The sequence below is a fragment of the Scatophagus argus genome, chromosome 17 (genome assembly GCF_020382885.2).
Source record: "Scatophagus argus isolate fScaArg1 chromosome 17, fScaArg1.pri, whole genome shotgun sequence".
NCBI lineage: Eukaryota > Metazoa > Chordata > Actinopteri > Scatophagidae > Scatophagus > Scatophagus argus.
This window is the reverse complement of record NC_058509.1, coordinates 12,587,721-12,602,553: the sequence shown is the minus strand read 5'-3', so window position 1 is coordinate 12,602,553 and position 14,833 is coordinate 12,587,721. Positions and strand designations below refer to the sequence as shown.

General features: G+C 39.6%; 2 protein-coding genes across 4 annotated transcripts in view; both read right to left on the bottom strand.

The window, feature by feature from the left end:
• vps50 (VPS50 EARP/GARPII complex subunit) overlaps positions 1-3,349 on the bottom strand; it is a 91,655-nt gene extending 88,306 nt beyond the window's left edge. For both annotated transcript variants that reach the window (XM_046416991.1, XM_046416992.1), the window contains exons 1-2: positions 3,200-3,349; positions 2,599-2,667 (exon numbers count right to left, since the gene is read on the bottom strand). In XM_046416991.1, coding sequence (XP_046272947.1) covers positions 2,599-2,667; positions 3,200-3,232 — 102 coding nt within the window. In that variant the 5' untranslated portion in view covers positions 3,233-3,349. The remainder of the gene's footprint in view (positions 1-2,598; positions 2,668-3,199) is intronic.
• A 2,449-nt stretch (positions 3,350-5,798) lies between these two features.
• hepacam2 (HEPACAM family member 2) lies at positions 5,799-14,833 on the bottom strand. 2 transcript variants are annotated; one of them, XM_046418407.1, is made up of 9 exons: positions 14,687-14,833; positions 11,902-12,258; positions 11,527-11,814; positions 9,910-10,209; positions 8,660-8,785; positions 8,285-8,306; positions 8,133-8,167; positions 7,319-7,392; positions 5,799-7,206 (listed from the first exon to the last, which is right to left on the bottom strand). In XM_046418407.1, exons 1-9 carry the CDS (start codon positions 14,742-14,744, stop codon positions 7,096-7,098), a joined length of 1,371 nt encoding a protein of 456 aa, XP_046274363.1. In that variant the 5' UTR covers positions 14,745-14,833; the 3' UTR covers positions 5,799-7,095. The 2 variants fall into 2 exon arrangements, with proteins under 2 accessions (XP_046274363.1, XP_046274362.1); XM_046418406.1 differs by having other exon boundaries at positions 11,902-12,261; positions 14,687-14,830.

Below are 14,833 nucleotides of genomic sequence, written 5' to 3'. Positions count from 1 at the left end.
AGGATTTTTGCAGAAAATGGTCATGAAAACGGGTCTGAGGGAATGTGTTTTTACTGGAGTCTGTGTTTCTCACCCAGTAAACACATTAAGATAATAGAAGATAAGATTTTACTGATCCCTGAGGGGCAATTTGCATGTCATGTCTGTCCTGAGGTTAAACAGTTTTATGAGCTATAAATAAATACATTATTTACACTACACATTAATGTAGGGCTGCAGACAACAATTCTTTCCATTATTGGTGAGTATTTAAAAAAATTTCAATTAACTGTTAGGTTTGGAAAATGGCAGAAAAGAGTCCAGAAAAAAAACAGTCCAAAAGATATTCATTTTAAAATCATGTCAAAAAAAAGAAGAGAAGCAAATGTTAAGGAAACAATAAATATTTGGAATTTTTCCTTGATAAATGAACAGAATCAAAATTGTTGAGAATTCATTTTCTATCAAGCCTCAAATTGATCAATTGTTTCGGGTCTACGTTGCAGTCTGTCTCTGCTTATCACTCAAAAGCAATCAAATCTTCAAGTCATGTCCAACCAGTGACTCAACGGCATCATTTGTCAGATATCCCCCTCATCAGTCCTTCCCTCCTACAGTGAGCCACATCATACTGTCAACATGACAAATGATGGGAGTCGAGGCTAAAACGCAGGAATGGTTCCAACCAACCAGTGTGTATCAGATTAAGTATCGTACCAACAGCAGTGTGAGAGCAAAGTGTTAAGTAATACTGAGAGGATAATTCACTTTCATTCAAAAAGGACCACAGGATACGTATATACAAGACTAGCCCTGTGTGGGTCCTATTTCATTTTCCTGAAAGCTGAAGGGTTTAACAGCAAAATAAATAAAGCCAATGCACAATATCATCAAATAATAAGCCCCGTGCTTTTATCGAACACACAGAGCTCAGGTGTTTGCAGTACGCACAGGAACTGTGAGTCAGTGTTGAGTATCAATAGGTTGAGTGGCACATAACATAACAGCACTCTGCTGACTAATACTATGCTGCCTCATTGTACATAAACCAAAAATCTCAAGTGTGATATGATCTGAAGTAACTTTTGAGGCCATGATTCCAATATGAACAAAGATAAATATTTTAGGCCCAAATGTAGGGTATTTGATGCCTGCAATCCCAAAAGCCACGGGGAGACATGAGTCCTACGAAAAGAAACAAATCTCTTCGGAGACACTCCCCTCTTTATTCAGGCTCTAATTACACTTGGAGAATGAATGACTGCCTATCTTATCTTATCTGGCTGGTTTTCTGCAATAACAGGTCTGGCAACAGAACTATTATGTTGTCTACAAAGCATTAGAACAATATGTTATGGCCTCAGATTATTAGATTATTAAATAATCTGTTATCTGTCAAGAGGCCACCTGAGTTGTTTATTGTGACAATAACAAAAGAAAGAAAGAGAAAGAAACACCCTGTGCTTATCACTCTCTGTTGTCTGAAATAAATAATAGATTGAAAGATATTTTTCAAAATATTCTCAGCTTCACTTTTCACAAACCTTCATTAATGAATTGACAAAAAAACACTCCCTTTTAGCTTTCTGTTTTGCAGCAACAAATACTCAAATAGTACATGAGATAAGCGCACCACAAAGATGACATAAAAGCCAAATGAGCATGACAATCCAAACATTGTCAACCATGAAAAACCAAGTCTTTCGGGGGAGAGAAATTCAACATCTGCTTGAATCAACATCACTGACATCAAAACACACGGGGAATGAATGTTGGTCAACTTCCAAATAATCAGCCACATTAACAGAAGGTCATCACAACCAGGCAAGGTCAAAACTAAGGCAGCGACTAGTAAGGCATTGAGGTGTTTGTAAGTAAACAACTATACATTACATCCACAGCCACTGATCGGGTTCAGTCAGTCCGCACTTGACAAACTGAATTACATGAGTGGATAAGGACAAATGCTTCCTGTGACTAATCATGACAGATTGCATTTTTAATCACAGTTGCCATGCTGAAATGTTAAAATACTATTACAGCAGACCATATCTCACACTGTTTTAACTGATGTGCATTGTGCCTTTAAGAGATATCAGTCGTCAGTCCCTTCTCATTGCTGTCTAGAAAATCCAGCCGGTGTGATGTAGCTAATGTCATTCACAGGAAGCGAGGCAAAATGTGATATAATGCATGGAGGACAAAGCTGTGTCTGACACACAAAACGTACAGTTCAAATCTAAATCAAACCTGACACATTCGGCCGTGTTGTATCACTACAACCGATATAACTGCGTCTCACTTTGATGGGACTTGAAGTTGTCTAAAATACTTACTTCACAAACAAAAAGAGTGTCGTAAACAAGTTCACAGTTCAAAATCACATTTACAAATGCTGAGATTTTGATGACTTTTACTGTGGGGGTGAACAAATAGTGGCAAAGATTTTTCACTTGTCAACAAAACTAGTACAGGAAGCATTCAGCAACTCAGAGCATACTACAGAGTGAAAATATATAAACATCAGTAACATCATTAGGTCTGAGGAAATACAGTCAGTTTTTAATTCCTGTAATTTTATTTACAGCACAAATTCATCAATCAACGACAAAAGTTTACCTTGCTTGGGATCCTCAGGTTCTCCACAGGACTGAGGTCCGCCATGCTTTCTTGGGGGCTTTTCAGACCCTGTCAAAATAAGAGTGGTTGTTAGACCCCCAAAAAACAGATAATTTTAACGGTTTTTCAGCTGCAGCCTGTTCCCGTTGTCACAATGCTTCTATTCATCACCACACGTGAATACTACAAAAAGTGGAACTGACAGGCAGATTTCTGAAAACGATATGGTCTGTTGCGTCCAATGGTAAACCAATGAATCTAACATTACTGTAGTGCAAACTGAGAACTTCCCCAACCGCCCAGTTTCCACTGTTGTTGTGTGTCCTGTTGTTGTGCTGGTCTAATGCTCACCACTCGCGTCTTGGACGTACGTTTAACTACGCCCATGCATGTATTTTCTTCATATGGGGTACATAGCTCGTAGCTGTGATAAAGTCGGACACAAAAAACTGCTGTGATTCGGGCTGAATGTGTCCTTTAAAGAGCAACACGATGAGCTGTCAAATTAGCCGGTTAGCTCACACAGCTGTCATGCTAGCAACCTGCAGCAGTCAGGGAAAAAACGGCCAGCAGCTTGTTTTTGTACACCTGCTTTGCTCACCTGCCGGGCCATGAGAGACTTTATCTTCTGCATTCTAAATCCAACTTCTGTTAGTGGACAAAGAAATGAGTAAAAGTACAGTTTTGTTTTGTTGTCAACGATTCGCCTCCATCACAATAAGAAGGAAGCCATAGTTGGTTGTCACGTGACTGGTACGGCAAGAAGCGGAAGCTTCCAAAGCATCCTGGGAAAGGTAGTTTTTGTTTAGACTTATGTTCTCAACTGACAGACTCTCAGAAGTGAAAAAGCTGCAATATTTGGATTAATTTGAAATTACAAGTTTTTCTGAATTAAGTAAAATTAAATTATACTTGAAAAAAACTGGTTAAAAGCACTAATTTTGGAATGCATGTATTGCTGTCTCACACCACTGGATGGTAGCAATTTAACATCACAGAATAAAACCTAAATAACATTGTTATTTTGCCTCCCTGGAAACTGTTACTCTATTTATTTGTTCCATCAAATGAGGCATTTTGATATGTTACAGCAGGAATAGCATGGTCGTAAATAATAAAATGGATGATGGATCATTTCCATTTCACTCCTTTGGAATGCCAGGGCATTGGTATGGTCGTGCTGAGTTCCTTGCACATCATCTTTTGGACATTTGAGGAGAATAGATTGTTAATGTTATTAGCAACAACAATTATAACAAGTGAAAATCTCTGTTATGTAAAAGATCTCTGACAGCTGATGGTTTGCAACACATGGCCATTGTCCTGCATAATCATTATACTTCTGGTACTTAACATACGCATTTTGACTACAGAAAATTTCCTTTTAATGAAGTTCTTTAGATTGCAAAAAATCTACTTTTATCCATATTAACAATGTGAGTACAATTGTTCCACCATTGTCTGTAGCTTTCAGTACATTTTTGACATGTATGAGATGTTTGAATGTATGTTTATATACATATACTTTGGTGTAAAACAGGTTAGCAGGTTTATTTTATGGGGTCTCATTATTTGAAACCGCTTTTAATTCTGTGAGCAAGCTTGATGATGTCAGGCCATTCGTAACTCAGTGCCATGAAACTCCATCTCTGCCAAGAAATTAAACCCTGCACTGCATTAACTGTTCAAATTAATTACAAAAATGGTGGATACAAACCCATTCAACCTGCTTTGTAATTGTCTCCTTGGGTGTTATTTCAAGCAGCATTTGGTTAAAGGCAGGCAGCATGGAGCTGACAGCAGGCACCTTCAGCTCTAGTTCCTGGTTAATGATGCCTCAGGCTATTTCCCAGTCAAATGAAGGTGAGGTCAACCTCCTTTGGTGACTTGACTGTTGTTTGTTAGGCAGTCATCCACAGTGTGGAGCCTCCCTTAAAGCATACACTGAGACGGAACAGATGGCAACCTCTATCCGGAGATGCCACCACAAAGACACAGCACACTGAGTCGGTCAGTTCTTAAGCTATTATTAGAAGCAGATTCAGTAAACTGCTTGTTGTTATGTAAAGGAGCTTGATAACAGCACTTTATGACTCAGTATGAGGTTTCAGATCTTGAGAATTTAATATTTTTTTTAACTCTTAGTGCTGTGAAATTTTTTGTTGTTGTCAATTTTAAAAATCAAATACGCACTTTAACTATGCAGCAGCGTGTGAAAAGCCTCAAAACTCACCAGTTTTCTTCAGAAGAAAGAAAGTGCCAAATCATTTCAGTTTCAATTTTGAAAATACTTGATCAACTTGCTTTAGAACTTGAACAGTTTTTGTGCTGCAGCACTGAACATGAATTTGACTGGAAGCACTCAGCACAGAAGGAGTGACACAGTCCATGAGAATCCAGAATTTTGCCCATTGTTGTGGCATCTTCTTGGTGTTTTGCACTTTAATATGATGGAATGGGTATGCAAATGAATACATACTTCTGCTTATGCAAAGTTTATCAGTTGAGCAGGCGGTCCTTCAGCATGGCCCGAAGACACATTCACATGCACACTGCTAAAAGAACGTGACCATGAGGTCTTGGGTGCATACTCACCTGTTCTCAAAGTTCTCCCAATATGCATGTTAATGCCATGTGTAAACACAGAGATAAAACACAATGTTTTGGTAATCATGAGCTGAATCATAAGCAGACTGCTGCCTTTAAGTGATACATTGATCACTGCCTCATCCTCTATCTCCTCCCGTTCTCACACACACAGAAAGAAAAGCAAGCCCACATATTTTTATCTACTCGTGACAAGGTGTCAGCAGGAGCAGGTGGAAGGCACTCTGCCACATGCTGAACCATCCGTCTGTTGCTGCCTGTCTCCTTCCCTCACTAGGTACACAGCATACCAGTACAACAAAGCTGAGAGAAACAAGCACTCTGCAGCAATTTCAAGATGACAAATACAACTCAAACAGTTTGTATGAGAGATCACAGCCAAGACATCAAACAAAGACTGATTGTGAAGCAGCAGAACAACTGACATCTTTGCTGGCTTCAGTTATTTTATTAGCAACTATGATTAAGAAAGTGTTCATTTCAAACCCTGACTGCTATAACCATTCGACAAAAAAGACTTCAAATGGCATAATGAAGTATATTGTCTTCATCTGGCTGCAGGCAACAAAAACATATTTTAAAATGACCCAGAATAGTAAATAGTTATGTCTTTAATTAAGTACAAAACAAACATGTGAATGCAAACTGTACAATAATTTATGAATCAATAATCATTTTTCCTTGTTCCAACTTTTCATTATATCCATATTGAGCAGATGAAATGCTACATTTTGTGGAAACAGGGTGAAGTTTTCTATAGGAATAAATAGATTTGCGCAAACATAGAAATAGAATAATAGGTATAAAGAATCTGCAGTATAATCCATCTACAATATTTACACTTACATTTCATACAAGAAAATGCATCATAACACTTGTCTTCTCACAACACAGACTCTCATTTAGAAACAATTTAATGAAACAGCAAATAAGACGTTAGGATTTAAACATATGCTTTAAATAATAATTAAGATATGGGAACTTGGGTACCTTGTAAGTACCTCACCTTCAAGATAATGTAAAAATGATTCCTGCTAACTTCCTTTTGTTGAATATAACACTGATTCCAAATAAGGGGAGAAACTCATTTGCAAACAAAATGTGTTTAAACGGCTCTAGAAAGTGTTAACAAGCCCATGTAATAGCTTTTATTCAATTATGTGTTTCACAAAGTGGTGAATGCTGTACCATTCTTGCTTGTGAATGATTGAAGTTGCCTCTTTCATATCCAGACATGATAGTGCCGCCTGTTCCTAATGAACCTGTTTGCCTGTGGAATGTTCCAAACAGGTGCTTTCTGAGCATTCAGCAACTTTCCCAGTCTTTTGTTGTGCCTGTCCCAACCTGTATGAAATGTGTTGCTGGCATCAAATTCAGAATAAGCATGTATTCACAACAATCAGTTAAGTTGATGAGGTAAAACACACGAAATATTACCTATATTGTCTTTGATAATGTCTTTGTACTGTTTCAATTGGGTGTATGTCAAAAATTATTTGCAAATGATCACATTCTGGTTTTCCAGTATTTGTTTTATATTGTCCCAACTTGTTTGGAATCAGGGTTGTATATGATAGTAGTAATCTTCATTTCTGAATGGAAAAAGTAAAACAGACTTGACTTCAGTTATACTTTCACATAATAAAAAATAAATCAAGCCACACACACACTTTCATCTCACAATAATCTCAGCAAGACATTTAACATCTGCCCCATACTCTGGGCAATAACAGTGCATGATCTGGTTGTGTACTCACACAAGTCTCCTTCATCCCCTGTGCAAAAAAATGGCCCGCTGAAACAAGTGTTCAGGGACTTAAGAGAATAAAGCTACACAAGAGTCTTCAAGTGAAATGACTGTAAGTTACATCTCAACTCTCCAGCTGGAAGTTACTTCAGCAAACTGTGATTAGGGGTTTCAGGAACATGTCTGATCACATCGTAGATGGTGGTGTGCATATCCTGAACTGACTCAAGACGAGCCAGAGATCTGCATGATGCCTGCAGGACAGTTGCATAGGAAAATTAAAGCTGAGCACTAAGCTACTCAATGCACAGGCAGTTTCAAATTGTGATACGTTATTTCTGAATGCATGTCAATTTGCAAAAGTACCTGTGCAGACTCCATTTTCCCAGGTATGGAAACAAACTCGTAGATGCCAAAGTCTTCTGTAGCATCCTCATGACCTGTTAATGCACAGGTTTTATTGTCAGTAATACTCTGGTTATAATCAGTGCATATGAGTCAGACTTTACAATAATATGATGAACACAAAAATGCCATAAAACCAAGACCATCATTTCAGTTCCATTCAATGCACGTCATCACTACACAGGTCAATAGTCGTTCAGGCAGGCTGGTCTTGTTTTCATCACTTCTGTTTCTCTTCCTGTGCACTGACTCACTTAGCTGAACAACCAGCAAGAGCAACTTCTCTCACTGACAGCCACTGCCGCCAGTTCAACTTGTTCAGTCAGAGAGAAGGGCCAAGTAGTGCCAACAAGTGCAGGACACACTGCAAGAACTAGTGCCACAGACCAAGTTGTAGGCAGCAGTGCATGTGTTTATGGCATCCCATAATATTCTGGTTATCCAGGGTTTCTGCTTGTGGAATGATTTAACTGCAGTTTTAGGTACAGCTGCTTCGCAAACCAAATCCACCTCATGCTCCAGATTGTGTCATGTTGTCCCATTAGAAACTGATGTGGCACAAAGATTGTCTATTATCCAACAGGTGTATATTGGCTAGCAGGATGGTTGGCAGAGGAGATTCATGTGGACAAGTTCACTGTCAATGTTTAATTCCTCCTCATTTATCTCAATGTTGAGATGGATGCAGAGATATCCCCCAATGTTTACTCCAGTGTTTACAGTGGTACAATGTGGGTAAGCAGGTATAAACACCTGATAACAAGTAATAACTTACCCGAACGATGTGGTCGTTTCTGCTCTGAAAGTGGTCTGCCAAAATCAAGCAAATATAAAGCTATTAATTAAGTACAGTGAGTATACTATGTATACCAAAAAATGCTACAGTATGGCTAATGCTTGTGTTAATTTCTTATTCAAGGCTCTTACCTCTTGTAAATGCTCATTAGCACTGTTGACAATGGGAAGAGAGACAGAGACATAATTAATAATTAATGACAAATGAAGAAATGGCACATTTTAAAAAAACATTAAAAAGTTTTAATTCAAAACGTAGGTTATTCAAATACCATAGTTACTCTAGCTACATTGATTAGCTTTTGTACAGTTGACATTTGCAAGTCATTTACATTTATGACTTCAGCATGTGAAGATCAGTGCAGAAAGCCATTTCAGAAAGCCATTTTCACAAGTTGTCCACATATCAGGACTGGCTGTGAGGGCTGAACTCACAGGGGTTAACAAGACCTGCTGCCAGAAAACAATTTTTGTCTGTCTGGCAACAGAACAAGACATTTATCTCACCTCTCTTAGGATGGCAGGCTCTCCTGATGAAGAACAGCAGCATACCTCCAATGATGAACAAAGAGCAGATAGTGATGGCTGCAAGAGGGGACACAGGGCTACCATCCTGGGTGTGTTTCTCTTTCCCTATAAGTGAATGGACAATTTATTATTATCAGGAATCACAATGGGGGTCAACTGGTCCACTACTTCAGTCCAGACTGAAATATTTCAATTATTAGGTTGCATTCATGGTACCCAGGAGATGAATCTTTATAACTTTGTGGTCTCCTTGACTTTTCCTCCAGCACCACTATGAGGAAATATATGAAAAATATATGAAATATATTGACAAAGATGGACTGATGTGAGATTGAGTCCCCACCCTGGAAGAAAACTCTAATAACTTTATAATAACCTGTGATCTAATGTCACCAGATCAAATTTTAATTTGTCTGTTTATGACCAATTACCTGCCAAACTAACGGCATTTTCACCAGGCTTACATTGCTAATTAGTACATTTTAGTATGCTGTTAGGACAAACTAAGATGGAGAACATGTTAAATATTACTAATATTGTTAGCAGCATGTTAGTATTGTCATGTTAGCCTCTTATGTCAGCATTTAGCTTAAAGCACCAACGTATAGGCTACAACCTCAAGCAAGCTAGCATGGCTATTAAAAGTTAGTTCTCAGAAGAATGCTAGGCAAACTTTTGATGTCTGTAAAAAATTGATGCTCTCATGACTTGTGTTTACTCAATAAACAGCATTTCAAATCATAGCCAGTATCGACAGAAGTCATTGGTGAGCCATTCTTAGTATCACCAAGACAACATATCAATGTCGCATTCAGGCCCACAGAAACCCCACATGCTATAAAACTTAGTCAACAAATACAACAGCTGTTATCCACTGTTTACGTTCACAGCCACTGAACTTTAATACAGGCTGCAGTCACTGGAGCCTAGCAACAGAGATAACGCCTGAGTTTCATAATAGCCATGTACTGTACATTCACGTTATATTCATAACCTGGTTTCACTTTTCACCTGTTGTGCACGCACTTCTCCAACTGTAGTATTTTAGCTACTAAACTGTGCACAAAACCTGCCATGGTGGTTGCCATTGTCAAGATAATTCCTCTAACAGCCCATAATCCTCTTCTGCTTTTGGCTTTGACAAATGGTTTGCCGAGTGTTTATCTCTGAGGATTCCCAAAATCTGCCCACACTGTGCTCCCTCTTGCCATGTTCCGCCCTCAACCCACCTGTTCCCAAACTGGCCACCACCAGAGTAAACTGCGCCTCGTCATGCTTCTGTGTCACATTATTGAAGGCGCGGCACAAGTACTCCTCAGCCTGGGCCAGTCTGTAGGAGCGCACCTCCAGTCGTGGGCCCTTAGTGATGACCTGGGTGGCGTTGCGGCTCTTAGAGATCCAGACGTAGCTGTTGGGTGGGTTGGAATCAGCCTGGCATTCAAAGAAGACCAGCTCTCCGGGGTTGATGGTGAACACTTCTCCTGTGCGAAGGCCCTGGCCCGAGTTCACTTCCAGGTTGTAGGGACCGTCTATAGGAGGCCAACAATTTATCAGTATGAATTGTCTCATCCTTTTTTGCCTTTATTGGTGAGCGGCAAACAGGAAATAGTGAAGAGAGACAGAGAGAGAGAAAGAGGAATACGACACGCAACAAAAGTCATTGGCTGCACTATAACCATCTGGCTACCAAGGCGCTCCTAAATGTCTCATCTTAATGCATCATGGTAGCAGCAGCCAAAAGATTTCAACTACACTGCGATAGGTTTGATCTACAGTCTTGCAGTCTTGCAGGATACATCCTGGTGGGACTCTCATAGGGTAGTGCTTTGCCTTTCTAATTAATAGTCTAACAAGTCCAACAAAACAGCTCCATGGAGATGATATAACAACATATGAAAGAACTTCCCTTGTTATAGAATAAAAAATAGTTCTTGTTGCAACTAGATAAGCTGATATCTGTTACTATGTTGTGAATAGTGAAAATTAAAGAATTAAGATATAATGTTAGAGGATAATATATGAGAACAGCATCTCTAAGCATCTCAGAGTGAGGTAGTTGAGTAAGATCTCAGTTTTAAGTCTGTTAAGATAAATTTCACTGTAATATAAAACAAGAAAATAATCAGCAAGTGTGACGTTGAGAAAATGCCCTACATGAAAAAGACTGGCTGGAATAGAAACTGAACATGATAAAACTGAAGGAGGTCTTTTAACTGATAGTTAAACCGAAGCTACTGAATGCTAACACAAACATGCTCTGTCTATGCAAACAGAAATGATGGCAATGCTACACTGATTAGTGCTGCACTTCTCTGTGCCAAGTTATTAACACACCCACTGTTTAAATACATCGACTGAAGGGGTAGAAAAAAAAAGTTACAGACCTGTCACACAAACTTTACTAACATCTACATTCTATCAGCACATAAATATGTGTCTTGTGAAAAATACATTCAAATGAAATCATGGCAAGATAGTACGTACGTTCTGAGTTCAAAACAGTTTATCAGCGTATCTACAAACTTTATGGCAGAACAGAGCAGCTCTATGAGATAAGTCTACTCCCATGCAAATATTATTCCGAAACAGTCACGTTTTCAGTTGACAGAAAGAAGTCTGATCTCACACATATTTACATACGATCTAATAACTCCGGGAGAACTGTGCAAAGAGAGTGCAAAAGACATCAGTACTGCGATCAGTACAGGAGTTTAGCCAATGTTTTTGAAATGGAACTTCACAGGTTATTCTGACCTTGTAAGGTCAATACATTCGACCCCAGACAAAATGAAAAACATTCAGTGCAAGGGAAGGGAAAGAGTTTACAGATGAATATATTTACTCACAATAGACATCAAGTTCCATGTTCCCGCTGTGCTGACCCTGGCTGACAGGGTTGCTGGCCACACAGCAGTACGTTCCCTTGTCCTCTTTTTTCACAGGACTGATAAACAATGTAGAGTTGTCTTGGGAGAAGTGGTATCTGTCAGTGGGATCCATTGAAATGTTGTTCCTTAGCCACTGAAACACGACTCTTGTTCCTGTCTCGACAGAGCAAGTCCAGGTTACATTTGCCTTGTCTTCAACAACTGCATATGATGGGCTCTTCCCGATGACTGGAACGGACACAGGGACTAAGGAAAAAGCAAGAAAAGCTGGTTACTTTAGGTCTGTGTATATGGATGACATCAAACAGGTCACCGTGACAGGAACACACTCACCGTCTACTGTTACATGCACAGTTCTCTCCTCCTTGATAACCAGTCCTGTCTTGTTGTGAAACTCTATGTTGAGATTCAGGTGGTAATCCCCCTCATCATCCTGGTTTAATTTCCGGATTAGCAAAGAAACGTTGGGTTCTCTAAAGAGGAGCTGATTGCGATGCATCATGTTGGTGATCGAGGTCTGTTTGGTAAACGTCACCAATGTTGCTCTGACACCGCTCGGCCGAGTGTGGGACCAAGTTCCCTGGATCTCAACTTCATCCAGCGGGAAGTGAGTCTCAACAGACAGGAGCAGTGGCTTTCCTTCAATACCATGATGGAATAATGAAGCCATGTGGATGAACTCAGAGCTTGCTTCTGAGTTGGCAGGAGAATAAGACAGGGAAAAGAAAGGAAACCAAGAGAGTTACTTCAATGTTGCTGATTTGTTGGATCTCGCAATCGGGACATATAAATTCTGCTTTGTGGCATTGATTATTAGGATTGACTGTAATTGAATATTATAATTTATTGACCTACATTGGTGCAAAAATAGGATCATTTTGTGTTATTTTATACAAAATGTTGTAATGCAAATGAACACATTTGAGCAATTTGTAATGAAAACTTTGTTACAAACTAAAGCTGATTTGTTACATCACATATAATATACTGGATGAACATTGTTATTCATATTATGTGACGGATTAGAATGAGGTTGACAAAAGCAAAACAGGTCTTTCATTTATAGATGAACCAAATTCTATTTTGTCTATATATATATATATATATACATATATATATATATATATATATGTACTGTAGTGAGTTAATATTGACCCAGCTCACAACAGCGTCATTGTTGTCAGACAAGAACGAGACCTGTCGCTTTGATCCCAACTTGTCCCAAAATAAATACTAGGGTAAAGTGGGTGAAGTAACCAGACAACTGTTGATCTATTGCACCTTGCTGCGTTGTCGAAGTGCTGGCTCATTGCCAGAGAAGACATTTCACTTGTAAGAGGCTGAAAACAAGAATAGGAGGAGTTGTGGTTGTGCTCCTGCTGAGTATTCTGTGTTGTTCACATGATCCCATCTTTAAATCTTCACAGAAAATTAATATCATATCAGAGGTATATCAGAGGAATTTTTTGACAGCTTCAGACTTCACTGTCTGTGTATTTTTGACAGTTTGAAGTTAAAAATTGAGGGACTCTGTTTGGATGCCAGGTTGAGTTAAGCAGCAGCATGTGAGTAGGCAGCACTACAGACAATTTCACTACAGCCTCTCGCTTCTCTCTCGCTTGTGTCCTTTTGTTTCTCCTCTGAATGCGAATCTGCTCTTTTTCCATTTCAGCATTAAAGAAATGACTCGGGACAGACGGAAATTGTTCATGAAAGAGCGTTAATGTGGTGTATAATTTCATCTTAAGTGTGCAGCATGTCCGGCAATGAAATTTTGAGATGAAATTAGGGGAAAGTGTGAGTTTTCCTTTCCTTCTAAAGCCATACATCTCTATGATACATTACACTTATTTGTCTGCCCTCCCCTCTGACCAGCCCATACTTCCTCCTCGGGGACATCCAGTGTCAGCCAGGTCCCTGATGACTGCTGCACATGTTGCTCATCACAATAGAGCCACTGTGTGCCCGGTGTTATGTCCTAAATAATAAATGCAGTGCAGCCGTCTCTTTGACACGTTCCACTCTTACAGGCCTGCAGGCCAGTTTCTGGTTGTGTGTGTCTGTGTGTGTGTGTGTGTGTTGTCAGTAGCAGGAGTGTGCCTGTGTTTACACCGGCTGAGATGCAGTGAAAAGGCAGAGTGAGGAGGAGTGTGCCAAACCCGCTCCTTCACTGCTGTCCCAAAACAACACAGATATTGTTGTGGTGATACAGAGGAGATTGCACTGACAATGGCCTTTGAGGTGAGGGGATATCTTCATTTAGTGGTCGTGTACACACACATTCAAACAACCATGTGTGGAGATCCACAAGCACCTGCCTCTTATCACCCTCACACACAAACATCTGAGTTGTTTGGATACTAAATAAAGTCTCCCGGTGCGTGTCCAAACGCCACCATCTTCTGTCCTCTATTAGAAAAGGCAAATAGTGCTCCTCAAGAAAGGGTGTATGACACAAACATCAAAGTAGGAGAGAGTCCATGTTTAGGGACTTTTCTGTTAGATTTATCTGGTCATGTGAGGGCTGCTGGTTCTTGTCTGTTATCACTGAGTCACACAGTTATGGTCTAGGTCACTTCTTCTTTCCACTGGCCCACTCAAGTCTCATTTACAGTAGTAAAAGAGCTAATCTTGTAAAGTCACACAGCGATGACTATGGAAAGGACATGCAAAACAAACCAAGATAGACTCTAAAAGGACAAGGCCATGGAGAAGTTGCGTTACTTTACTTTTAAAGAACTCACTGACCAATCTACATTTTTGTCCAAAATGTTACAATAATAGGTTGCCACATTAAACCTTTTAAGACAAAAAAGACGAATCCTCAAATTCATTTGCCGTTTTTGGGTTTTTAAATTTTGCAAGACAGTTTCATTACTACTTCTGTCTTCTTTCTCTCAACTGAATCCTTCACCGACGAAGGATTTCACAAGGTTCCAGTGAACATTTTGTTACAGCGCACCATAAAAACAGAAAAAAAAAAAACTTCCTCAACTCACCCCCAGTTTTGCCCTGCCAACCAAGCAAACACAGCAACCACAGTAACTGCTATAGCTGCACAAACACAACAGTGACAACTCAAGCAAAAAACACCCCTCCATGACAGCTTAACACTCACCTGTTAGGATGAAGAGAACAGAGCAGATACAAAGCGCAGTCTTTCCCGTGGCTCCCATGGCATCTTATCCTCTGTGAATATGTGGGACTTCTGACAGGCAGACAGGGAGTGAGGGATGCAGGAAGGAGGAGAGGAATGGAGGAGGAG

Bases quoted from the DNA above. Each gene is read 5' to 3' on its own strand.
- hepacam2 (XM_046418406.1), bottom strand. From the start codon at position 14,744: ATGGGAGCCACGGGAAAGACTGCGCTTTGTATCTGCTCTGTTCTCTTC. The intron at 11,815-11,901 runs GTGAGTGTGTTC...CTTTTTCCTTAG, and splicing joins TGTGCATGTAACAGTAGACG to TCCCTGTGTCCGTTCCAGTC. The intron at 7,393-8,132 runs GTAAGTTATTAC...GTGCATTAACAG, and splicing joins GAAACGACCACATCGTTCGG to GTCATGAGGATGCTACAGAA.